This window comes from Asparagus officinalis, chromosome 10 (assembly GCF_001876935.1).
Source record: "Asparagus officinalis chromosome 10, Aspof.V1, whole genome shotgun sequence".
Classification (NCBI taxonomy): domain Eukaryota; kingdom Viridiplantae; phylum Streptophyta; class Magnoliopsida; order Asparagales; family Asparagaceae; genus Asparagus; species Asparagus officinalis.
The window spans coordinates 66,195,335-66,221,919 of NC_033803.1; the positions used below are offsets into that span (position 1 = coordinate 66,195,335).

Genomic DNA, 26,585 nt, shown 5'->3' on the forward strand with positions numbered 1-26,585 from the left:
GAGGTCGGAAACGACACAACAAGACAAAAAAGGATCACTCCAAAAAAATCCCCCAATTTATATAAAATTCCAAAAAACCCCAAATTCCTTCCCACCCCAAACCAAAGCAACCCAACCCAAACGTCCGTTATCTCTCCGTTACCTTACCTTTTTTATATCTCCCTCCCTCTTCTCACCCTCACCCTCATCACTCCTACTCTCTCTACTCAAACCCTAACCCCGATCAAATCAAGATGCGCGAGATCCTCCACATCCAGGGCGGCCAATGCGGGAACCAGATCGGCGCCAAATTCTGGGAGGTGGTCTGCGCTGAGCACGGCATCGACGCCACCGGCCGCTACCAAGGCGACAACGACCTCCAGCTCGAGCGCGTCAATGTCTACTACAACGAGGCCAGCTGCGGCCGCTTCGTCCCTCGTGCTGTGCTCATGGATCTCGAGCCCGGGACCATGGACAGCCTCAGATCTGGGCCCTACGGCCAGATCTTTAGGCCCGATAACTTCGTCTTCGGACAGAGCGGCGCTGGGAACAACTGGGCCAAGGGGCACTACACCGAGGGAGCGGAGCTGATCGATTCGGTTCTTGATGTCGTGAGGAAGGAGGCGGAGAATTGCGATTCGCTGCAAGGTGAGAGTTTTGGTTGTTTTTGTCTTTTAATGGCAGATCTGAAGGATTTGGATGGATTAGGTTCAGATCTGATGACTTTGAATTTAGTCAATTTTGTTGATAATATATATTTTTTAATCGGCAGAGGTAAGAGATGGGGGCGAATTCGCTTTTAGATCCAGATCTAATCATTATTTTCCTTAATGTGATAATTAATTGATCAGATCTTGAGATTTGTGGCGTCAGATCAAAGAATGTATTTATGTTCATTGATCAAAATTTCTTAATTATTGTTTTCATTGCTAATTGATCAGCCCAGATCTAGATGATAGACCTAAAGATTGTCGACTTGTGATCTGATTTACTGATAAATTGTTTTTATTGTTCCATATCTAACCTCCAGTGTTCAGACCTGAAGTAATTTAAGAAAACCAATGGCTCTGTTCTGTTATTGATGAATTACTCTCAGAAAATTATTTCTAGAGCCTTTTGATAAAAAAGATGTTACAAGAATTATATTTCTCAAGCTTCCTAAATTATTGATCTAAGAAACGCTGTTTGTTAATTTAAAGGAAAAGGAAAAAAATATAATGTCTATCTAACAAGGTTCACACTCAATTCTGAAGTAATTCGGGGAAAAAAAATGATTTGATATAGGCACACAATACAACTCAAATATTCTAAATTACTTGGTCTAAGATGTATCCGACCTCACTCCTTAATTTTTGGTGAGAATGGTGATTTTTAATTTTATCTCTTTTATGTATTTTTTAAATATCGTGCGGGCTTCTGAATTGTTTGTTCCTCAGCTAACTTCTGTTTGGTTTCTTCGCAGGTTTCCAAGTTTGCCATTCCTTGGGAGGTGGAACTGGATCTGGAATGGGTACGTTGCTGATATCAAAGATCAGAGAGGAGTATCCTGATCGTATGATGCTCACTTTCTCTGTGTTCCCCTCGCCAAAGGTCTCTGATACAGTTGTTGAACCCTACAATGCGACCCTTTCTGTTCACCAGCTGGTGGAAAATGCTGATGAATGCATGGTGCTTGACAATGAGGCGCTCTATGATATCTGCTTCAGAACTCTCAAGCTAACCACTCCAAGCTGTAAGGATCTCTTCTTTTGTTGTAGCACAGTTAGTTTTGCAGTAACCTTGAGTCATATTCACTGAGTCACTGATGCAGGTTACATTTTATTTTGATCTAATTTTGCGCCTATAAGATCTTGCTTTGAACAGGCGCGTACGAAAGGGTATTTTATGATTGCCTTCTTGCTATTACACCTGTTTTCTTGCTATCATATAGATATTTTACAACAGTTGGCTAGACTTATGTTATGTCTGGATATGCCAAAGTGATAATATATGTCACTAGGATGTTCATACATGGGATAAAGTCAATTCCCATTGACGGCATGGTCCATAGTAATTCACGACTAATTCAATATCTCCCTGAAAAGTCAATTGTTCTTGAAATCAATCTTTCTTTTCGAGTAGAATTGGTTAGATATACCTCACGCGTATCATTAAAACAGATTTAGGTGTGAACATGGTAATCTAGCCTGCCACACGAAAAGTATCATAACACAACCAAAATACTTAGGCACAAAAGCCCAAAATGGCTCAAAAAAGCAAGCCTAAAAAAACCAACTTGAAAAGCTGTCCTTGAAATCAATATCATAAAGCTAATTTCTGTCATTTGGATCTTTCTTTATTGTGTTACTTGTGTGTATGTTTACTTATGCACACGTAACTTTTATGTTATACATATGATTAGGAATCAACTTTTATGCATTTGTTCTTCTAATGGTGGTTACTCTATAAACTAAATAGAAAAAGTTGATTCATTTTCTTACTTGATGTTCACTGAACCAGTTGGTGATCTCAACCACCTGATCTCTGCTACCATGAGTGGAGTTACATGCTGCCTCCGCTTCCCTGGTCAGCTGAACTCTGACCTCCGAAAGCTTGCGGTGAACTTAATCCCCTTCCCCCGCCTCCACTTCTTCATGGTCGGCTTCGCCCCCCTAACCTCCCGCGGGTCCCAGCAGTATCGTGCCCTAACCGTCCCTGAGCTAACTCAGCAAATGTGGGATTCCAAGAACATGATGTGTGCTGCTGACCCAAGGCACGGCCGCTACCTCACAGCCTCCGCCATGTTCCGTGGCAAGATGAGCACCAAAGAAGTAGACGAGCAGATGATCAACGTCCAGAACAAGAACTCGTCCTATTTCGTTGAGTGGATCCCGAACAACGTGAAATCCTCGGTTTGTGATATTCCTCCGACCGGGCTTAAGATGGCGTCAACTTTCATTGGAAACTCTACATCGATTCAGGAAATGTTCCATAGGGTTAGCGAGCAGTTTACTGCTATGTTTAGGAGGAAGGCTTTCTTGCATTGGTACACCGGGGAGGGGATGGATGAGATGGAGTTTACTGAGGCGGAGAGTAATATGAATGATTTGGTTTCGGAGTATCAGCAGTACCAGGACGCTACAGCCGATGAAGAGGGCGAGTATGAGGACGAGGAGGAAGGCGATTACCAAGAGGCTTAATCTGCTGCTTTGCTTAGGAGTTATTATGTTGGGTTTATATATAGTATGGTGTAAGTTTGTTGTTGTCTCTACTGTTGAGCATGTTTCTACTATGTGTTTTGGTGCTATATTCAGTACTCTGTATTGCTTTAGCCTTTGATTTCATGTATGAGAGATGTATTCTGTGTTGAGCTTCACTCGATTGCGCGTGTCTGAGTAAACCCTGTTATATTGTGATTAGTATCTGAATATTAAAAGTTATACTTTGCCTGTTAACTGCATTGTTTGTTGTCCTCTGTTGATAAAATGTTCCTGATGTGTGAAATGTGATAGTAGAATTCTTTTCGAGACTGGACTAAACACACAAAAAAAAAAAAAAAAAAAAACACAAAAAAAAAAAAAAAAAAGAGAAACAAGAGCGATGCAGCAAGTTCTCTTTCTTTTATTTATTTACACCTTCCCCAGTTCAACCAATTACAAGACGCATGCACGTTGGTCGTACGAGCTAAAACATGTACAATTTAAGTGCCTCGCATCCTTCTTTATTCTCTAATTCTTTCCAAGAACAGCAGCACTCATCCTTCTCCTGATCTCCTTCCTACAAATATAAACAAGCTTATTATTAGTTTCACTCATGCGTATCAGAGTTATAAGAAGCCCAAAAATAAGCTATTATTTAGCGACGACGACGACGATAAAACCTATTGGAAGTCAGATATGAAATGAATCGTAACCGTCCATTAAACAACACACAGTTCTGATCGAGAAAGAGTTACCTTAGTATGTCCCTATCGAGAGTCGACGCGGAGAGCATGCCCCTGTTCTCCTCCGCGCGACGAAGGAGGTAAGGGATGACTTGATCCACAGTACCGTAGGGGAGGTACTTGTTCACTTGGAAACCTGTGTTTTTAAGCCCTAAGGACAGTCCATCAGCCATTCCCATGAGCTGAGCGAACTGCAAGTTTCGGTTCCCTTTCGATATTCCGAGCTCCTCTGCCTTCGCGGCTGCCGCCTTTCCTGCAGTAGATCAACAGCATTCATTTAATCAAACAGTACCAAAACAGACTCTACGGTTTGACACTTATTTTGGGTAGAATTAGATGAACCCTTTTAGGTTTGGGTGATCTCTCAAGTAACCCCTTAACTTCCAAAACATCATAAAAAAAAAACACTGCAACGCGTACCTGATTCGACATTGTGCGTCGCCAGCACCAGCGACACTGAACCTCCAGCAATCCTCTCCAGCATAAACGACGCGCATTCATCGTAGCACCTATGGGTCTCCCCGATGCTCCCATGTATCGGTGACTCAACCCCCAACGCGGCCGCCATCTCCCTCTCCCTCGTGTACGCCCCCCTCACCAGCTTTACACCCACCACAAACCCCTCCCTCTCTGCTGCCTCCACAATACCCGCCAGCCTCTCCTTCGCGTCCCTCAAATAACACTGCACCGTGCCCAACACCATCGCGCTCTCAGACTTTGGCTTCTTGTTGAATTCCAGAGCTGCAGAGTACGTGAAGTAGTCGATTGCGGGTTGCACCGTGGAGTACTCCGCGTCGATTAGGATCGAGAGGTTGAGCTCGGCGCAGCGGCTGCAGAGGGTTGAGAGCCTGTTAAGAGATTGTTGGAGGTTCAACTCCTCTGTTTCTGTCAAGGGTAAGGGCTTCGTCGGGGTTTGGTAGAGGGGGCTTGAGTCCGAGAGGACGGGGATTGAATGTGATTTCCATGGGAGGGTCAGCGATGGGTCTTTTTGTTGCCACCGGAGGAGATCGCTGATGCGTTCGAGGAGGGAGATCGGGCAAATTGCTGTGACTTTTACGCAGGCCGAGCTCACCTTAGGAGGGGGAAAAAAAGGGAATTTGAGCAATAAGTTTGATTAAGGGTGGTGCTACATACACCCAAAAACATGGATCCTGCATGAGACATGTGAGTTTTTGGCTCCCAGTCCCATGATGGGTGGTGCTACAGAGACCCAAAAACATGAGACCCTACATAGAACATGTGAGGTGTCGGCTCCCTATCCCATGATGGATGGTGTTAAAGGGAACCAAAAACACGAGACCCTACATGGGACATGTGATGTGTCGGCTCTTTGTCCCCATGATGCACTGTTCATGAACAGTATATCATGGGATAAGGAGCCGACACCTCACATGCCCAATGATTCTAATGTAAGATAGTTTATAATAAAAAAAACTACAGTTAAATGAATTAATTATGACATAGGAAATAATCTATAGATAGAAGGAACCAAAAAAAAAGAAAATCCGATTGTATTATATAAGGTGCCGTTAAACATATTTTTGGGGTTCTGTCAATGATCTCACTCTTAATATTCTCAAATACATGGTTTAGCAGTAGGATCTGTGGCGCAATGGTAGCGCGTCTGACTCCAGATCAGAAGGTTGCGTGTTCGATTCACGTCAGGTTCAATCCTTTTTTATTTTTATTTTTATTTTTGCTTTATAGCTTTTTATTACTTTTAGGCCCACAGGGACCAGGAAGAATTTGAGGACGGTGCAGTAGCTGAGCTGTCAACTTGTTGCCTTAATGTCTCGTATTATTCCATACACGACAAAACGTAACCGTAATTCCAACCAAAAAATTTACGTGACTGCCCCTGTTAACGTGCCTCCTACTAATTAATTAACCACAACAACCTCACCAAATATTAATTACCCCCCATTGAATAGTGCCTCACGTGCTCCCACATCTCACGTGCCAGAATCTCATCCGCCGCCCGTCAAGAATCTTCATTATTTAGTCCACCCGAGGCTTTTAAATTTTAATAAAATTCAAGCAAAGAAACGCGAATTACAAAAACTCCCTCTTAAATAAAATTTTACTTTTCCTATTTCTTTGTTTGGTTAATTTAAATAGGAAAAATAGGGATCCCAAAAACATAAACCCAAGCCTTTTGTTTTGGACTTGGTTAGGGATCTAATATTTTGGGCTATAAAAAAAATGGATCGAGTTGGTGACGGTGCAAATTTCTTTTTATTTACAAATCTCTCTTTCTCTCACTCCTTTTTCCAAAAAAAACCTTATAGATCAAACCTATATAGATCTCATCAGAACCAACATTAATTTAAGGTAGAATGAAACACATAAAATCCTTTTTCTAATAAATAATCGAGTTATAAATTTGAGATTACAACAATCTTACAAATTAAAAAACATGCCTAGCCGGAGTAAAATCTTATAATTATTAATTATTATATTGGAAGCTTCACTTTTAATGTATTAGCTAGATTATCTGTCAACCATGCAAACCGCAGGGAGATCTTCTGTATTTAAAAAAAAAAGAAAAAATATAAAAAAAGAACACTTACCGCTGACCGTGGCAACGATGACATCATCTCGACCATCTCCAAAAACCCACTCAAATTCCTATCGCACCCACTCCCATCCTCGGCATCCTCAGACCCATAATCCAATATCCCCTTCAACCCCATCCCCTCCAACTCCTTAACGGTTCTGCCCACTTCATCCAAACCCGACCCGGCGCAAAAATGCCCGTAAACCGTCCCCTTAACCACACCCATTAGGGCCTTATTCGCCAACCAGCTTGATTGAACCACCTGCGAGCGGACTGTTCTGATCCCGACATCTACCAGAGGTTCGATCGATAGGGTTTGGAGAATTGCCAGGGACCGGATCAGCGATCGGGTTGAAATGGAGGAGAAGATTGGTTCGGTGTTTGAGAGGTCGAGGATTGCGTTTGGGTTTGGACTTGGAGCTGGGTCGATGAGTTTCGGGGTTAAGGTTATCGGGTTTGAGGTTAGGGTTGAGAAGTGACGAGCTAGGGTTAGGGTTAGGGCTTTCTTGGAGACGACGGCCATGTAAAAGCGGCAGAGATTTCTTTCTGTGAGAACTTCTGATGAGTTTTTGGGGGAGGGTGGTGGTGGTTTTTTTTATAGAGGGGTGGTGGTGTAGGATAAGGAGTAGGTTGTGCGGGAGGGTAAGGAAACGTGGGAGCTGAGTCAGGGTCTAGTGGGAAGGAGGTGGGGGTAAAAGAGTAATTTGACGTGGCTCTGGTTGTGCTGTAATGGGAAAGAATCGAGCGTTTCTTTTTGTGTTGAGGGTAAATTTGTCCGAATAAGTTTCGCAAGTTAGCAAATAGAGGCTCCGGAGGATTTGGCGGTTGGAATCTTGGGTGAGCTCTCTCTTTTTGACTGGCTAGGTTCAGATCACAGATTCACTTGGTCAGAGGAGAAAAAAAAAGGAAAGGAATATATAAAGGATTATTTTGGAAAAAAATTGAAGGAAACAATAGTGAATATTGATTTATGTATGGTAATAGTTTTTACATTAGGGATTCATATTTTCCTGAAAAAGGAATATATCATAGATTCATTTGGGAAGAAAGTTTAGAAGGGATTAATTGTCATTCTACAGATAATCTTTTTCAGAGAGAATATAGTTGTTACTAATTTTCATAGGGTCATATTTTGTCCTTCTAACGAACTTTGGGAAAAAATACAATTTTTTTATCTAAGATAGTTATGAGATATAAGGATAATTCTATTTAAGACACTTCTTAGCATCATGTCGGTGCTATAGAACTACTCGCTCAGATACAAATAGTTATGATAGAATTTGAGAAACGAGATCTTATGAAGACTTACTGGAGTCACCGGTGTAAAAAAAAGAAAAAGTTAGACGTCTATCATTGTTGAGTAAGGATCTAATATGAGCTGGGGTTAATTTAATAACTTTAAAAGGCTAGATTGTAATGAACCGGGTCTACTAGATATTTTCTTGTATGAGGAAGGCGCAAGTTAAGAATGAATTCGTCTGCGAAAAAAGTGCAAGTTAAGGGAAAATTTGTTCGAATAAATTTAGTAATAAGTGAGTTAATAGAGGTATAAGGATTTTGGAATAAGATAATCATTTGTGCGCTTTCTACCATTTTCTCCCCCTCCCTCAAATGAGATGCAATAAAGATTCACTTTCTTAAAGGAAATATTTTATAGATTCAATTGAGAGAAAAATTTATATAGAAGGAAGTAGTGGTCAATCCATGTTATTTTGAAAAGTTTATTGTAGAAAATATGGCTATTATCAATTTAGGTGGTAATAGTTTACATTAGAAGATTTCACTTTTCTCTAAAAGGGAAAAGGTCAAAGATTCATTTGGGCAAATCAGGTGATAATAATAATCAAGCCACGTGCTTTTAGAAAGACCGTGGAACATGCAATATATGTGATGGTAACCATTATAATAATCATGTCTTATTTAGATATTAGTCCCTTACATCTTCAATAATTCCATGTTAGTCCCTCAAATCTCAACAATTGCATATTAGTCCCTCAAATCCCAAAAAGTCTTGCAATTTGTTCCCTCAAAGACCAAAACACCCCTTAGTTATAATTTCTATCTTAAAATCTATCTTGTTCGAAAAAGGATTATTTGCACTTGGTACTCTAAAGTTTACATCTTTTTAACTTTAATGCTCAAAGATTTTTAACATTTTGATACCCTAAAGTTTACAAATTTTTTTACTTAATACACTAAAAGTTACACATATTTTAATTTTGATACCCTAAAAATTTTGACACTTTTGTTATGATAAAATTTATACCTTTTTTGATGCTTTAAAGTTTTATTTTTAACACTTTGATATCTGAACATTAGAGTATCAAAGTTTAAAATGAGTAAATTTTATGGCATTAAAGTTAAAAAAATTTGGAGCCTTAATTTGGGATGTGAAAGTTGAAAAAATGTGTAAACTTTAGGATGTGAAAGTTTAAAAAAAGTGCCATAAGAATTTGGGATATCAAATGGTAAAAAGGTTTAAACAACAACTTTCAGAAGATGTAAAATTTAGAGTGCTAAATTATAAATAATCCATAAAAAAGTTACCTGAGGGTATTTTGATCATTAAGAGACTGAATCTATTCCTTTATACAAATAGGAGGATCAGAGATTCACTGTAAATGCTATAGTAGCATTATCACTGTAGCTAATAATTAATTAAAAATATTACTGTAGCACACGGATATACTGTAACATGTAAAAGGTACTGTAACAGAGCGGGGTACTGTAGCACTTCCAAAAATTCAAATCACGCCATATTAAAAAAAGTGGGATTACTGTAGCATGAAAAAAAAAAAAAAAAAAAAAAAAAAAAAAAAAAAAAACCGTGCTTTGCACGGACCGCAAACTAGTTTCAATAATCCTAATATTTGAGGAAGTACCGAGCAATTTTATAGATTTGAGGGACTACCATAAAACAAAAATAATGTTAGGGGCACACCCCCTAACACACCCCCTCTCCCATCGCTACAGTAAACCGGTCCCCACATGAGATTTTAAAATTTTTTAAAATCCCATGTGAGGCCCGATTTACTGTAACGATGGGAGAGGGGGTGTGGTTGGTGGTGTGGTAGGGGGGGGGCCCCTAACACCACTCATAAAACAACCCTTGTGTATTTTATAAGCTCTGGAGTGCTGACGTCAACGGAAAAGTACGATGTACACGAGCAATAAAAACCATTACAATAATTATTTTGTTTATTTTATAAGTTTTTGGAGTGCTGGGGTACGATAACGGAAAAGTACAGTGGATGATGAGAGCAACGTGGCAACGTGTGTGCTGAGTCATGGTCTAGTAATAATAAGGGTAAAAAGGTAATTCTGTAATTTGGTGGACTTTGAAAGAGGCGACGAGTTTGGTACTTGAGGGTATTTTCGCCCGAATATTTTTTTTTTTTGAAAATTATGACATGCACGCGCCGAATTCTTGGGAGAACTTGGAATCTTGGGGGGCTTTATCGTCAACTGGGGTTACATCACAGATTCACTTTTTTTCTGAGGAAAAGTCGTAAAAGATTCAGTTGGGAGAAAAAGTGGAGGAGGGAATAATGGAATAATGGTCCAAACCCCCTTGGCTTAATTATGAGGAAATTTCGGGATTTGCAATTTTTCTTACGATGGTAAATAATTTTTTTTTTCCTTTACAACAAGATTCACATTTACTAACAAAGACCATATCAAAGATTGACCTTGTGAAGAAAAGTTCAAGAGGGAGAAGGCAACTTTTCATAGATAAAAATATGATGATTAATGCTAATATCTATGTTGACATCATATATTCTTTATATTAATATATTTTATATTCCCCTGGGGGAAACAAGTTTAGGAGGGAATAATAGTTAGTCAATGTGTTCTTTGAATACGCAAGAGAAAATATGGTGATTATCTGGTTTGACTGTATATTTTTCTTTTTTCAAAGATATATTTTGAAGTAATATAATAAGACCTATGAAAATAAACTGGTTTATTTAATGAACCATGTCAATGATTTAGGATAATCTTATCCAAATGAGGATAGATGGTAAAAGTTAATTAAGTTAATTAATTCTAAACTTATATTTAAGAAACCAAAAATAACTTTTCAGAAGTACTGTCAAATTACTCTGTAACATAATCTTTCAATTATAAATTTGATTATCATGTTTATAAACCTTAAACCATGTACAATTCGGTAATATTGTGATTCCAACAAATTAAATACAAGCAAAATCACATCTTCTATTAATGTACTCATTCTATTTTATTTAACTTAAAAGAATTATATTTATAATGAAAGCTATATATGATTTGAAAGAATCTACTCGAGATAAAGAAAGAATCGGAATCTTAGGCGTTGGAATCTTAAATTGCCTTTTATTTTGGTTCACATCACACATTTATTCGTTGAAAAAGAATCGAGGAAAGAATTATGGCCAAGTAATTCTTTTTGGCAGAGGTTTTGACACACGTGCACTTTTTCTTGGTACTTATCGGATGTGAGCTTAGTTATAGAAAGTTTGAGGATTGCTTTTCCTGATATTTATAGTTACTAGGTTACTTTTTTTTTTTTTTTGAGAAAATGTTTACTAGGTTACCTATAAATAGAAAATCATTTATGTGATATGTTATCACGATGTATTTATTTGGTGGTCAATCACTGATGATAGCAAGTGCGATTTTATATAAGATTGTGGGTAGAGAATAAGTTGATAAGAGAGATTTTTTTCTTGAATATTATAGTATGTTGGTGATCTTAAGGTCATCGCTATAAATAGAATTAGGTCAAAATTGTCTAGGTGGATGTATTATCCATATAAATAGTCTTTTGTAATCAATCAAATATAAAGAGTACAATAGAGAAAAATGTGCGATTTTATATATGATTTTGGAGACCTGAAGGCGCCGTTTAGCAAAGGGTTAAGAAAGAGGGATTAAAGAGAATGGTTAAATTAGTTAATTCATTGGGAATGGTTAAAAATATTCTAATTCCATTTGGATTCGCTAGTTAAGACAAGGGGTTAAGTCTTTTGTGTTTGGCAAATGAAGAAGTGATAAGGAGATTAATCTCATAATTTTTTTTAAAAAAATACCACTTTCGTCCTTACTGAAAATTTATAACTAATTGCCTCACTAATATATTTTTCGTGTTATTTGCCTTCTGAGCAATTTCAAAGTTTTGAAGCGCTAATATGTAATTCAGTTGAGACACGAGTGATAAATATTTTTTTTTGAAATAACGCTAAAATGACAATTTCGTATTATTCAATAAATGATTGTTCAGAAGATAAATAAAAATAAATTATCATTTTCGTATTATTTCAAAAACTAAAGAGAGATAATAAGCTAACAAAATATTATATGGTTCTTATCTATCAATGAACCTGACAAAAAAAATTTGATTATTAAAAAAAAAAGATTTGATTATTCAAGGAAAAAAACAATCTACTCAATAGATCTATATAAAATTATAAGGTTGATATAATTATTGATCTTATCATAGTAAGGTTGATATAATTATTGATCCTTAATTCAATTTAAGGATTCAATTAAATAAAAGGTATCTTTTAATTTGACCGGAAATAGTGGCTAGTGATCCTACGTAGAGAAACTTCTTATTCACCACTAACAACTCTTCACACAGTGGACACATGAATAATATTATTTACATAAATTATAAATTTTTTTAATTGTTAGATCCACAGAAAAATAACTTTTAGCCCTAACCGTTTTGTCTTTTCACTTTCTTGAGCACATTAGCATGTTTAAGTCAAAATTTTCATGAGCTAAGCTAGTGATTGTCCTTTTGTTCAATTATAATACTACTTGGCTGATTCAACATCTAGGGGGTTGTTTGGTTGTATGTTTTTACCATGTAAAAGGATGTAAAGTGTAAAAAAATGGGTCCCAATGTCAGCTTTCATTACTTTTAATTGTTTGTTTGTAGTTGTGAAAATAGTGTAAAGTGATTTCATATGCTGATGTGGCTTGTAAAGTGATTTCATGAAAAAAAGACATGATTTTAGGAGAAAGTTAACATTGAAGTTAGGAAAAAATAATAAAAAATAATTCCAACCAATATGATCATTTGAGTAGGGACCACTTTTTACACTTTCCAAACAAACAATTAAAGTTTCATTTTGCAAACCAAACAAGTGTTTTATGATTCCAATGGAATCAAAAACAAACAAAGAAAAGTATAAAAGTGAAATTGATGAGGTGAACAACAACTTTCCAAGTTGTGTCATAAAAACACAACTTTACCAACAACAACCAAACAACCCCTAGAGTAGATGCAATTAATTGCAACGAAACCCACATGTTAGTAGGCATTATTTTGCTCTCTTCTAATGTTTTCCATATTTGCTATTTAATTATATCAACTTGTCCAAAGAAATAAATAATGTCAGAAAGTATTTAATATCCTTGACCTATTGTATTAATGATAGTTCAAAGAAATGTCCATTATTGATTATTGAACTTGTAAATTTATGAACGGATTTAAATGCATGTACGTATTTTTTTCTTGCACCACCGATATAATAACATTTTTTCTATAGTGTCCATGGGCACTCTATAAGAGAGCAGAGAGATAGAGAGAAATGAATAGCTCATGGGCCCCCTTGATTTGTATTAATTTCTATGCATAATTTATTTCTCTATATCTCTCTCATCTCTTATAGAGTGCCCGTGGGCACTCTATAAAAAAACCGATATAATAACTGAGAATACTGAAAGAGAAATTGAAAGGGAGAAGGTCAAGCTAGTACATCTCATTAATTTCCTTTGGATTTTAGGGCCTCTCAACACTTTTATTTTGTAGGAAGCATAAGCTAGGTTGAAAATATGTTCATTTTACTTAGGCATTCCTATTTTCCCTCTAAACTATTGAACTTGTTCCTTCTTGCCTTCTAGGCTATTTTAATGCCTGCATGTCCTCAAAACTATTAAATTCCTTTCCTACGTACTCTATGAATTATATTCGATCCCAATTTTCTCCCTAAACTCCATTATATCTATCCCTGCTTAACTCCTGAACTATAAAATTTACTATCTAGTAACCACCTCTGATTTATTACTTAGCGAGTGCTTGATTAAACTAATTACTTAGCGAGTGGAATATTGGCGGGGCAAGAAGGGGCAAATATAATAAGGTTAGGGGGCAAATTGGTACGGGATCCTTTTACTTAATTTGGAGATTTAATTAGTCTTTTTAGGCACATTTGCCATTGGCCCCCATGAGGCACTAGCAATCTATATATATAGCCTTATGAATTTGAGCTTTTGCATCATTAAGTCAACATTATTATTTTCTTACGTAGGATTAAAAGATGTGAATCTACAATCTCTCACAATAAATCATGCTGATACATATCAGAATTTATGAAATTATGCGATTATCGTACAACAATTGATCAGGTTTATCAATATGTTTAAAATTATTATTGGATATTTATGTGTGAGTATAGTCCCACATCGGATAAGGTAAGAAAAATTAATTGGTTTTAAATGGCCAAAATATCCCTAGTAAATATTAGCAGAAAACCCTCTAAATTAAGTATACGTTTTATCACTTAACCTCTAATAATTTTTAGTAGAAAACCCCCAATAATAGATGATTATAATTTTTAGATTTTTCCAAAGGTTTATTCATAATTTTTAAAAATTTTAAGAAGTTATTTGTAATTATCAAAATTTAAAGGGGTTTATTTGTAATTTTAGATTTTTCATAGGGTTGTTTATAATTTTAAACTTTTAAGGGTTTTTAATAATTTTTTTTGGTTTTTAAATTTTTTAATTTAAGGTTATGTTTGTAATTTTCAAAATTTTAGGGGGTTTTCTACAATTTAGATTTTTCAGATGCAACTTGTCATTTTCTATATATTTTTTGTAACTTTTATTTCTTTAGGTGTTTGTTTAAATTTTTTTGGATTTTTAGGGAGTTGTTCATAATTTTCAGATTTAAAGGAGGTTGTTTTTTTATAGTTTTTAAATATGTCTTTTAAATAATTAAGGAGGATCAAATGACAATTTTGTAGATCTTTTAGTTATAGATGGTTATAGTTTGTTTGGGATTAGTAAATGGTTGATTATTAGAATTTTTTATTTGTTTGGATTGTAGGCTATCTAAAAATCACTACAGATAGCTGATCCCCATCAAATACTGATGATGGAAATTACAATTCGACGGCCTCCAGAAGACTATAATTTGAAGACTTTCACGTAGATCAATGATGTTACAATCTAACGACCTTCACAATAACTGATGAAAGCTCTAATCAACAGCCTTTATAATCAACATCGGGAGTTACAATTTGACGACTCTCACATATCAAAGAGCTAAAGCAAAGATTACAAAATGACGATCTTTGCAACGCTTTGACAGAAAGAGACTACAAATCGACGGTCTCTTCAAATCAAGACGCGGAACTCCACCCCGCGTACCAGCATCAAGACGCACCGCGTTCAAAGCCACTGACACAGTGCAAACGCAACTCATATTCATCTCCAAACGCTACAAACGCAGCTCAGATCCAGCTGTCAACGCAGCTCATGTTCGGACGCAAACGCAGCCTCCAAACGCTGCAAACGCAGCTCAGATCCAGCTGCCAACGCAGCTCATGTTCGATCGCAAACGCAGCTTCCAATTGCTGCAAATGAGCTTCCAAACGCTACGTCCGAGCTTCCAGACACTGCGTTCAAGCTTCCAGACACTGCGTTTGAATGCAGAATTCAAGCTAGAACACGGATTTTGTGTTTGACTCGTTCAAACACAAAGCTGAACGGTTTCAAAACCATTTCCCATGATCTGAGGGGATCACAACTGTTCGCGGTGAAAATTGCCTTCATTGAATTCATTGTCATCTTGAATAACTGTTTTTCGGTTACAAAAGATCCGGTCTTTTTTAGATCCGGTTACAACGAAATCAAAGAAAAAGAAAAAGATTACAACTTTCCTTTTACAACTTTCCTTTAGAACAAATCGCAAGATCCTGTTTTGCGGTCTCTTGCTTGTGTGGGTTCTTTGCCGACGCCGGGGTTAATCCGTGGACCACCGCGCGACCCAGATCCGGTCGGATCTACACGATTCGACGGGTATTATTTCGCAAAGGAAATAATAGCCGTAGGGTACTAATTCGCCAAGGAAATAGTAGCCTTTAATTCTCGGGATCAAAGGCCAAGCTTTGATCCGGAGTGTGATTTTGTGTAGATCTCAGATCCGATCTTTACCTCTCTCGAAATCCTGCCTTTTGTGACGTGGACGTTCGCCGAGAATCAGATCTGAATCTTCAAGTCTTCGAAACTCTGAGCTCAATCTTCAGTTCGGCAGAGTAACGGCTCTCAAAGTTCCAACCCTTGAACAAATGAACCACCTCTCCTATTTCCGAGGTGGCTCGGCCGCCGAGCCACCCCAAGGTGGCTCGGCATTGGCCGAGCCACCTTGAGGTGGCTTGGCTTTGGCCGAGCCCCCGCGGGCGGTGTTTTCCGACTTTTTCGAGTCGTTTTCCGTTGTTTCCGGTTCTGTCCGTGATTCGGTTGATTGAGACTCTGATTGGTTGATCTGATTTGGCAGTAAGTTGGATTCCTGATTTGGCAGTAAATCCGCTTCTGAGTTCGAGTCCGAAATTGATCTTGATTCGATCGTGATTCGTCCGAGTCCGCTCTCGGTTGGATGACTCGTTGATTCCTCAACTCATTAGCTTGATTCTGCACGCGGGTGGATGCATTCCGTCGCTTCTGTGCGATTCGTCGATCTCGTCGCCTCGTTGGTTCGTCGGTTTGTGCCGAGCTATGCTAGGGGACCTATAAGCAATTTTATATGCCTACAGATACCCCCTCCAAAGTATTTCAGTCTCGTTCTTTTATAGAAGAGTCTGGGATACTTTGGATATGATTGTCCCTACCTTCAGTCGGTATAACGGGACCTCGGAATGGCTTCTGTTCTTGACTCCTTCAATTCTCCAGGCTTTTCGGTGCTTTGTCGAAAGTCTGTAAGAGTTCCGGTGCTGCATTTATTGTCTGACCGTTTGTCGGAATTTTGAACTTTGAAGTTGATTCCTGATTTTTGACCTTTAGCTCACTATCGGTTGTTGGCGTCGAGTCTTTATTCGCAACGCGTTGTCCGGCGTAGTGTGGTTGAGTTATCCTTAAGAATATTTATAAACAATATTCTCCAGGAACTTCTCAAACCAAAAATAGGGAATAGTTTATACTCATATACCTTATTGGAGTATTTAAGAAGCAGTTTATACTCGTATACTTTTTGGAGTATTAAGAAGCAGTTTATACTCGTATACTTTTCGGAGTACTGATTCTTTGGTCGCAACGCGTTGACTGGCATTGCCCTAGGGTTACGCGTTGTCCGGCGTTAACCTTAGGGTTTTGAACGTCGTACGTTGACTGTTTGATTGCAACGCATTGACTGGCGTTGACCTAGGGTTACGCGTTGTCCGGCGTTAACCTTTGGGTTTTGAACGTCGTACGTTGACTGTTTGATTGCAACGCGTTGACTGGCGTCGACCTAGGGTTACGCGTTGTCCGGCGTTGACCCTAGGGTTTCAGATGTCGTTGGATAAGACTAAACAGCAACGTGTATGAGACGTTGACTTAGGATTTTTGGCAAATCCTCAGCCTTCAACGGATTTGACGTGCTCTTACCGACTACCGTTTGAATCGGGCTTACATGCGGATTGTCTAAATCCGTTCCGCATGTGACGTTGTGCGAAAAGAGTTAACCCTTTTAGTGCTACGATATTGAATACGTAGACTTCGTCTTTCTCCTGTGAAAAGACTAAACAGCAACGTGTATGAGACGTTGACTTAGGATTTTTGGCAAATCCTCAGCCTTCAACGGATTTGACGTGCTCTTACCAACTACCGTTTGAATCGGGCTTACATGCGGATTGTCTAAATCCGTTCCGCATGTGACGTTGTGCTAAGAGAGTTAACGCTCTTAGTGCTACGATATTGAATACGTAGACTTCGTCTTTCTCCTGTGAAAAGACTAAACAGCAACGTGTATCAGACGTTGACTTAGGATTTTTGGCAAATCCTCAGCCTTCAACGGATTTGACGTGCTCTTACCGACTACCGTTTGAATCGGGCTTACATGCGGATTGTCTTAAGTCCGTTCCGCATGTGACGTTGTGCTAAAGGAATGAACTCCCTTAGACTTGATGCTACGACTTCGAATACGTAGACTTTGCCATTGCTACGGGAATAGGCTACCCGGCAACGTGTATTAGACGTTGACTTATCCCTACTTAGGCTTCGGGATAAGATACCCCAGAATCGGACTCTGGTGTCTTTTTGTGCGGAAAAAGACTAAACCGGCAGCGCGTGTTAGGCGCAGACTTATCCCTGCTTAGGATTCGGGATAAACTTCCTAGACTGGAATTCTAGTGTCTTCTTCAATCGGTGAAAGACTAAACCGGCAACACGTGTTAGGCGTCGCCATATCCTTTCTTAGGATTCAGGATGAAATTCCCCATGCGTGTAAGGCATGGATTTTGGTGTTATTAATAACAACCTGTCACAATGTTGAATATGTGAACGGGTGTTCTTTTTAAACGGTTAAGAACTGACCGGCAGCGCGTGTCAGGCGCAGACTTATCCTTGCTTAGGTTTCAGGATAGAATACCCCAGAATCGAACTCTGGTGTCTTTTTCTACGGAAAAAGACTAAACCGACAGCGCGTGTTAGGCGCAGACTTATCCCTGCTTAGGATTCGGGATAAACTTCCTAGGATGAATCCTGAATTCTTCGAAAAGGATTGGTATGGGGAAGGAAGAATTTTATATTCTATTCCCCGAACAAAGAAGGAAAGGAGACTCGAGGTGGGATCTCCACCCCCAGAATCCGGAAAGGTGAAACTAAGAGTGGGATCTCCACTCCGAGAATCAAAAAGATTCGGATAACCCTAACTGTCGGAAGGTTTGATTATCGAACTAAAGATGAATTTCTCGTTTATCGAGAATGAATCGTGGTTTTGGTCCTAACTGTAGGAAGGTTTGACCAAGTGGGAGGTTTGAGGTGACCCTAACTGTAGGAAGGTTTGATCACTCGATTTGAAAGTGGACCTCTCGTTCATTGGAGGAATCGAGAGGGGTTTTTGGTTTTGGTCCTAACTGTAGAAAGGTTTGACCGAATGGAAGGTTTAAGACGATCCTAACTGTAGGAAGGTTTGATCGCTTGATTTGTGGACCTCTCGTTCATTGGGAGAATCGAGAGGGGATTTTGACTGTGGTCCTAACTGTAAGAAGGTTTGACCAATCAGGAACTTTACGTCCAGACTCTAACAGAGAGAGTGTTGAGTGCACAGACACAGTGAGAACTTGAATGGGAGTCCTTATTCATTACATTGCTGTGGTTTTGGGAACTTCCCGTTACATAAATCGTCCACCCCCAGTTTCCTCTGCGGAACTGGTTCGGACATTATTATCAGTTAACTAACCGGGTTATCCTTAAGAATATTAGCTTAATATTCTCCAGGAACTTCCCGTCAAAAGTGGGGAAACAGTTTAGACTCATATACCTATTGGAGTATCAGGGAGTAGTTTAACCTCTTATACCGGTCGGAGGATTGAGAAACAGTTTATACTCGTATACTCTTTGGAGTGTCAGGAAGCAGTTTATACTCTTATACCGGTCGGAGTTTTGCCGTTTTTATTTGGCTTACCTTAGCGTTATAACGCCGGCTTCGACCAAGGTCTGAATGCTATTCCTGAGAGCAAAGCAATCCTTGGTGGGATGAACAACCCTTCTGTGGTATGCACAGTACTTTGGGTCCGTAGTGTTATCAGCTTCCTCCTGATTCGTGATAGGTGGTAGCTTGATCTTGTTGCCTTCGAGGAGCGATTCGAAGATGGTTGGAACGTCTTCGTCCTTGAAGGAATACTCTCTCTGGAGTCTCGGACCCGAAGTCTTCTGCTGCCTTCGGGATTGCTGTTGTGACGCTTGATTAGCACCACCAGCAGCTGCAGGTGCTTTGCCCTTACCACGGGAAGCGAAGTTTGAGTCCAGCAGATTAACCGTCGGTTGGTTCCTTTCGGCCTTCTTCCTTTTAAGGAAGCGTTCGGCTTGTTCACCGCGCACCTTCAGATCCTTCCAAGTGTCAGACGGTGCTGTCCCCATTGCCTCCAATACGTCCAATGCGAGGTTGTTGTGGCAAGTCTGGAGAATGAATTCCTCGGTGATCGGGTCCCGGCAATTCATCGCCTTGTTCCGGAACCTTTTGACGAAGGTGTCGACTAACTCCCCGTCTTTTTGTTTCTCGTCGAGCAACGATCCGATAGAGATCTCGGTGTCGTCGTCGAAGAAATTTGCAAGGAACTTCGTCTCCATGTCATCCCAGCTGTTCACGCTTCCTGGCTTGAGGCGACGATACCAATCGAAGGCAGCTCCGCGAAGAGTGCCGACGAATGACCGCACCATCAGAGGCTCGTTCCCAGAGATAGCACCCAGGTGCGATTTGAAATAAATCAAATGCTGGGTGGGGGAACCCCTTCCATCGAACGGCGTGAAGTTGATTAGACTAAACTTCGCCGGATAGGGGATTGATTCCCATTCCCTCGGGTATGGACAAGGAATGCCCGTTTTCTTTACCTCTTGAGCAGACAGCAACGTATTGATTTTACTCTCGAGGCTTTTGATCTTCAAGTCTTCACTTGTATCCCCGTTGGCATCCTCACTACCACCCCCTGCATTGATGGGAGGGTTATTGGCATTGTGAGCTTCATCCCCATCCGCGTGCTCCTTTTCCTGAGCAACCTGGTTACGGTGGCTTGGTTCACCTTGTTGGTTCCTGAATGCTTGGATTTGCTGTTCATGCATCTCTCTCATCTGCTGCATGGCCGTCTCCATCTCGAATTTAAAACTTTCTTTCTGCTTAGCCAAAGCGTCTTCAAGCATTTTGGCCATTTCTTCCGCGCCTATCATGAATGACTCGCGGGGTTGTCCTTCGCTGGACACTGTATTGTCCGATGCGACAGCAGAGCAGGAATCCGATTCTTCATCTTCCGAAGGCAATCTTATCCGAACCCTACCATAAGTTCCTCGTGCGATGGCTCCGGACTGCAGACGGGTTACACGCCGGGACGCTTCCAGAAACGATTTGAGATCAATCTGTGTCGATGTCTCTTTGCTGGTCATGTTGGCGGTGACCTTCGGAAATTCTCCATCCTTAACCACTGTTCTTCTTTGCCGGAAGCGCCTATGCCTTGGTTTTGGCGTTTCGGTGCCGAGCCTTTCGAACACTGAAATTCTCTCGGGGACTCCCTTGATGCAGTTGCATTGAGACAGTACTACCCGAATGAGCTTGGCACATGGGCACTGAGTTTCGAGCCCTTGAGGGCTTCTTTTTCTTGTTTTGTTCGTACCCCCAGCACGATAGTACAACTCGTCCATTTGATCGGAGTAACCTATCGCGTGTTGGCATGATTTCCCAGGTATAACGTTATCATCCTCGGATGACAACGTTTCCTTCTGAGAGCAAACTGCCTTATTTGGACTTCCGAGAGTCACTCGCCTCGAAACACGCCTTTGTAGACATGAATTCTCAGCGGGCTCCCGAACTTCGATGCGCAAGGTAGTGCGCTTGGGTGCCGTAAACTCTTTGTCATGTTGAGGGTTGTGTCGACCCCCAGCATGTTGATTAGTTCGGAGCCTCTTCATCGGGCCCGAGCGTTCATGGACTTCGTTGCGCTCGTCGGGAATTGGACCGAGGCGCTCCAAGATTGACCTCCTTCCTCGGGATGGTTCGGGAGGTTGAACTCGTTTTGAAGGCTGTAAAGGTCGATCCTCGGCCTGACTCACCACTTTGGACTTTGGCCTCCATATTTTGTGAGTTAGTGGTGATTTCTTGGCTACTCCATTCTGCCACCTTCTACGGGCTTCTTGAACTTGAGCTCGTGCTTGTGCTGAGAGTGCGCGGCGCTTCTGAATGCGATCCTCCAGCGTTGAACGGTTCCGTTTGACACGGATCCATTCGTTCGTTGGTGGCTTGGAGGAGTTGCCATTCATTGGTTGTTGAGGTCGTTCGCCTCTTCTGTTCTTCAGATCCGTGTTGTAACGGATCCCGTCCACAGATTCCATTGCCTTTGCGATTTGTTTCGCAAGGCGCTGACGTTGCCTTTGGCGGGCTCTCTTTGAGAGAGTCACTACGCCCTCGGCAACGGAAGATTCGGCCAGAGCAGATCTGACCTGGTTGGAAGGAGAGATCTCACCCGATGCAGCTTCGGCATCAAACGGGGCGAGATCTTCGTTGGCAGCTTCAACTTCTTCGTACCAACGAAGTTTTCTCTTGGAAGAGAGCTTTGGAGACTTGGACTTGCGAGGGGAGGTGGATTCGGACGAGGATGACAGATACTCCTCGAACTTTTGTTGGTCGAATTCGTACTCGACCTCCTCCTCGACCGGGATCGGGATCCGCGGCTGCGACGCGACAGCTTCGGCAGTAAAGCTGTTGGCTCCCACTGTGGTCGCCAGATTGTTCGCGGGAAAAATCGTAGCTTTCTTCATTGTTGATATCATTGCTATCTCAGTTAACAACTTTATGCGTTACAAAGATCCGGTCTTTTTATAAGATCCGGTTACAATGAAAAATCAAAGAAAACAAAGTAAAGATTACAATTTTCCTTATTTGTCGAACTAATCGCGAGCTCCTGTTTTGCGGTCGCTCGCTTTGGTGGGTTCTTTGCCTGCGCCGGGGTTATTTGCCGTGGACCACCGCGTGATCTCGATCCGGTCGGATCTACACGATATGACGGGTAATATTCCACCAAGGGAATAATAGCCGGGAGGGATTGTTTCACCAAGGAAACAACCGCTCGAATCTCGGGATCTAAGAACCAAGCTTAGATCCGGAGTGTGATCGTGTAGATCTCAAATCCAATCCTCTCGAACTCCTGCCTTATTTGGCGTTGGTGATCGCCGAGCACCGGATCTGAAAGTCCAAGTCTCCAAGCCTTCAAAGTTGTGATCTTTTTTAGATCTGAGTCTTCAATCCAGCAGGGCTTCGCCTCTCTCCAAAATTTCCAACCTCTGAAACAAATGAGCACAAGGCCTATTTATAGGCACTCAGAACTGTGCATTTGCACAGTTCTGAGCCTAGCCACCCATGGGTGGCTCGGCCTTGGCCGAGCCACCTCAGGGTGGCTCGGCCTTGGCCGAGCCACCCTGGGGTGGCTCGGCTTTGGCCGAGCCACCTCAGGGTGGCTCGGCCTTGGCCGAGCCACCCTGGGGTGGCTCGGCCACCGAGCCACCTCAGGGTGGCTCGGCTTGGGCCGAGCCACCCTGGGGTGGTTCGGTTTCGGCCGAGTCCCCGGGTGTTTGTCCGTTTCGTCCTTTGTTTCCGGTTCTGGTTCTCTTGTGTGGTTGATTGACTTGGCAACGACTTGTTGACTTGATTCCAGATATGGCAGTGAGTCGGGTTCCTGATATGGCAGTAAACCAACTTCTGAATTTGAGTCCGGAATTGATGTTGATTTGATCGTGATTCATCCGAGTTCGCTCTTGTTTAGATGACTCGGTGATTCACCTAAACATTGGTTTGATTCCGCGTGCGAGTGGATGCATTCCAATGCTTGGGTGCGATTTGTCGCCTCGTTAACCTGCTCCGTTGCGTATAGCTTGGCTTCAGCGTTGGCGAGCTAACGGTCTTGTTTGGATACGTCGCCCGGTGGTCCGTTTGTTAAATCGGCGTCGAGCTGTGCTAAGGGACCTATAGGCAATTTTATACGCCTACAGATACCCCCTCCAAAGTATTTCAGTCTCATTCTTTTATAGAAGAGTCTGGAATACTTTGGATGTGATTGTCCCAACCTTCAGTCGGTGTAACGGGACTCTGGAATGACTTCTGTTCTGGATTCCTTCAATTCCTTCAGGCTATTCAGTGCTTTGTAGAATGCCTGTAGGGGTTCCGGTGCTGCATTTATTGTCTGACCGTTGTTGGAATTTGAACTTGAAGTCGATTCTTGATTTCTTGACTTTTTGGCTCGAGTTTGCTGCTTCAACACAGAACTTATCATCGATTGACTGCGTTGAATCTTCATCTATAACGCGTTGTCTGGCGTTTGAGCTTCATTGCGACGCGTTGTCCGGCGTCCAGGCTTCATTATGATGCACTGTTCGGCATTTGACACAGTTTATACTCGTACGTCTGCTGGAGTACACACGGTTTAAGCTCTTAAGGAATTGGAGCATGGATCTTATCCCAAGGTCGTTGGATGCTCGAGTCACGAGACCAACTCATAAAGTTGATGCGTCAATGACTCGCATATTTATAGGATTTTTGGCAAATCCTCAGCCATCAACGGGTTTGATGCGCCTTTACCGACTACCGTTTGAGTCGGGCTAGCATGCGGATTGTTTTAAGTCCGTTCCGCATGTGACGTTATGCTAAAAGAGTTAACTCTTTTAGTGCTACGATATTGAATACGTAGACTTCGTCTTTCTCCTGTGAAAAGACTAAACAGCAACGTGTATCAGACGTTGACTTAGGATTTTTGGCAAATCCTCAGCCCTCAACGGATTTGTCATGCTTTTACCGATTACCGTTTGAATCGGGCTTACATGCGGATTGTCTTAAGTCCGTTCCGCATGTGACGTTGTGCTAAAGGAATGAACTCCCTTAGACTTGATGCTACGACTTCGAATACGTAGACTTCGTCTTTCTCACGGGAATAGACTACCCGGCGACGCGTGTTAGGCGCTGACTTTAGGATTTTTGGCTAACCCCAAGCCTTTAACGGATTTGATTAACCTTTACCGACTACCGTTTGAGTCGGGCTAGCATGCGAATTGTCTAAATCCGTTCCGCATGTAACGTTGTGCTTAGAGACTGAATCCTCTAAGACTTGTTGCTATGACTTTGAATACATAGACTTCGCCGTTGTCATGGGAATAGGCTACCCAGCAACGTGTATTAAACGTTGACTTATCCCTCCTTAGGCTTCGGGATAAAATACCCCAGAATCGAACTCTGGTGTCTTTTTCTACGGGGAAAGACTAAACCGGCGACGCGTGTTAGGCGTCGGCATATCCTTTCTTAGGATTCAGGATGAAATTCCCCATGCGTGTAAGGCATGGATTTTGGTGTTATTAATAACAACCTGTCACAATGTTGAATATGTGAACGGGTGTTCTTTTTAAACGGTTAAGAACTGACCGGCAGCGCGTGTCAGGCGCAGACTTATCCTTGCTTAGGTTTCAGGATAGAATACCCCAGAATCGAACTCTGGTGTCTTTTTGTGCAGAAAAAAGACTAAACCGGCAGCGCGTGTTAGGCGCAGACTTATCCCTGCTTAGGATTCGGGATAAACTTCCTAGGATGAATCCTTATCGGAGTCGTGCCATTCTCAATTGGCTTACCTCAGCGTTATGACGCCGGCTTCAACCAAGGTCTGAATGCTATTCTTGAGAGCAAAGCAATCCTTGGTGGGATGAACGACCCTCCTGTGGTATGCACAGTACTTTGGGTCCGTAGTGTTGTCAGCTTCCTCCTGATTTGTGATAGGTGGTAGCTTGATCTTGTTGCTTCCAAGGAGGGATTCGAAGATGGCTGGAACATCTTCATCCTTGAAGGAATACTCTCTTTGGAGTCTCGGACCCGAAGTCTTTTGCTGCCTTCAGGATTGCTGTTGTGACGTTTGATTAGCACCATCAGTAGCTGTAGGTGCCTTGCCCTTACCACGAGAGGCAAAATTTGAGTCCAGCGGATTAACCGTCGGTTGGTTCCTCTCGGCCTTCTTCCTCCCATTGCTTCCAACACGTCCAATGCAAGGTTGTTGTGGCAAGTCTGGAGAATGAATTCCTCAGTGATCGGGTCCCGACAATTCATCACCTTGTTCCGGAACCTTTTGACGAAGGTGTCGACTAATTCCCCGTCTTTCTGCTTCTCATCGAGCAATGGTCAAAGAAGTTGGCTAGGAATTTGGTCTCCATGTCGTCCCAGCTGTTCACGCTACCTAGCTTAAGGCGGCGATACCAATCGAAGGCGGCTTCGCGAAGAGTGCCGATGAATGACTGCACCATGAGAGGCTCATTGCCAGAGATTACCCCCAGGTGTGATTTGAAATAAATCACATGCTGAGTGGGCGAACCCTTCCCATCAAACGGCGTGAAGTTAATTAGGTTGAACTTCGTCGGATATGGGATCGATTCCCACTCTCTTGGGTATGGACAGGGAATGCATATTTTCTTCGTCTCTTGAGCGGAGATCAATGTGTTGATTTTGCTCTCGAGGTTCTTAATCTTCAGACTTTCGCCTATGTTTTCGTTGGCACGATTCTGAGGCGGAAGTGTGGCATTACGACTAGCATCCTCATTACCACCCCCTGCATTGACGGGAGGATTATTGGCATTGTGAGCTTCATCCGCATTCGTATCATCCTCTTCTTGATGAACCTGGTTACGACGACTTGGCTCGCGTTGCTGGTTCGTCAATGCTTGGATTTGTTGGTCATGCATTTCTCTCATGTTTTGCATGGCCATCTGCATTTCGAACCTGAAGGTTTCCTATTGCTTAGCTAAGGCATCTTCAAGCATCTTGGCCACTTGTTCTGTGCTTATCATGAATGACTCGCGGGGTTGTCCTTCGCTGTACACCGTATTGTCTGATGCGACAGCAGAGCAGGAATCTGATTCTTCATCTTCTGACGGTAATCTTGTCCGAACCCTACCATAAGTTCCTCGTGTAATGGCTCCAGACTGCAGACGAGTTAGATACCAGGGTACTTCCGGAATTGACTCGGGATTATCCCTTGTCGATGCCCTTTTGCTGGTCATATTGGTGGTGACCCTTGGAAATTCTCCGTCTTTAACCACCGTTCTTCTTTGCCGGAAACGCATATGCCTTGGTTTTGGCGTTTCGGTACTAAGCCTTTCGAACACCGAAACTCTCTCGGTGACTGCCTTGATGCAGTTGCACTCAGACAGTACCGCCCGAATGAGCTTTGAACAAGGGCACTGAGTTTCTAGCCTTCGAGGACTTCTCTTTCTGGTTTTGCTCGTACCTCCAGCACAATAGTACAGCTCGTCCGTTTGAAAGTCGGAGCAACCTATCGTGTGTTGGCACGATTTCTCAGGTATAACGTAATCATCATCAGACGAAAACGTTTCCTTCTGAGAGCGAACTACCTTCTTCGGGCTTTC

At 41.6% G+C, this 26,585-nt stretch overlaps 2 protein-coding genes and 1 non-coding gene across 3 annotated transcripts; 2 read left to right on the forward strand and 1 right to left on the reverse strand.

Annotated features, from left to right (window-relative positions):
- LOC109825793 (tubulin beta-2 chain) lies at positions 138 to 3,410 on the forward strand. Its single transcript, XM_020392684.1, has 3 exons — positions 138 to 627; positions 1,442 to 1,711; positions 2,479 to 3,410. The coding sequence occupies exons 1-3, from the start codon at positions 234 to 236 to the stop codon at positions 3,156 to 3,158; spliced, it is 1,344 nt and encodes a 447-aa protein (XP_020248273.1). The 5' UTR covers positions 138 to 233; the 3' UTR covers positions 3,159 to 3,410.
- LOC109826109 (proline dehydrogenase 2, mitochondrial-like) lies at positions 3,539 to 7,011 on the reverse strand. The gene is made up of 4 exons (XM_020393073.1): positions 6,472 to 7,011; positions 4,322 to 4,973; positions 3,914 to 4,154; positions 3,539 to 3,735 (listed from the first exon to the last, which is right to left on the reverse strand). Exons 1-4 carry the CDS (start codon positions 6,979 to 6,981, stop codon positions 3,687 to 3,689), a joined length of 1,452 nt encoding a protein of 483 aa, XP_020248662.1. The 5' UTR covers positions 6,982 to 7,011; the 3' UTR covers positions 3,539 to 3,686.
- TRNAW-CCA lies at positions 5,500 to 5,571 on the forward strand. Its single transcript has one exon. It is a non-coding gene; the product is annotated as a tRNA-Trp (tRNA).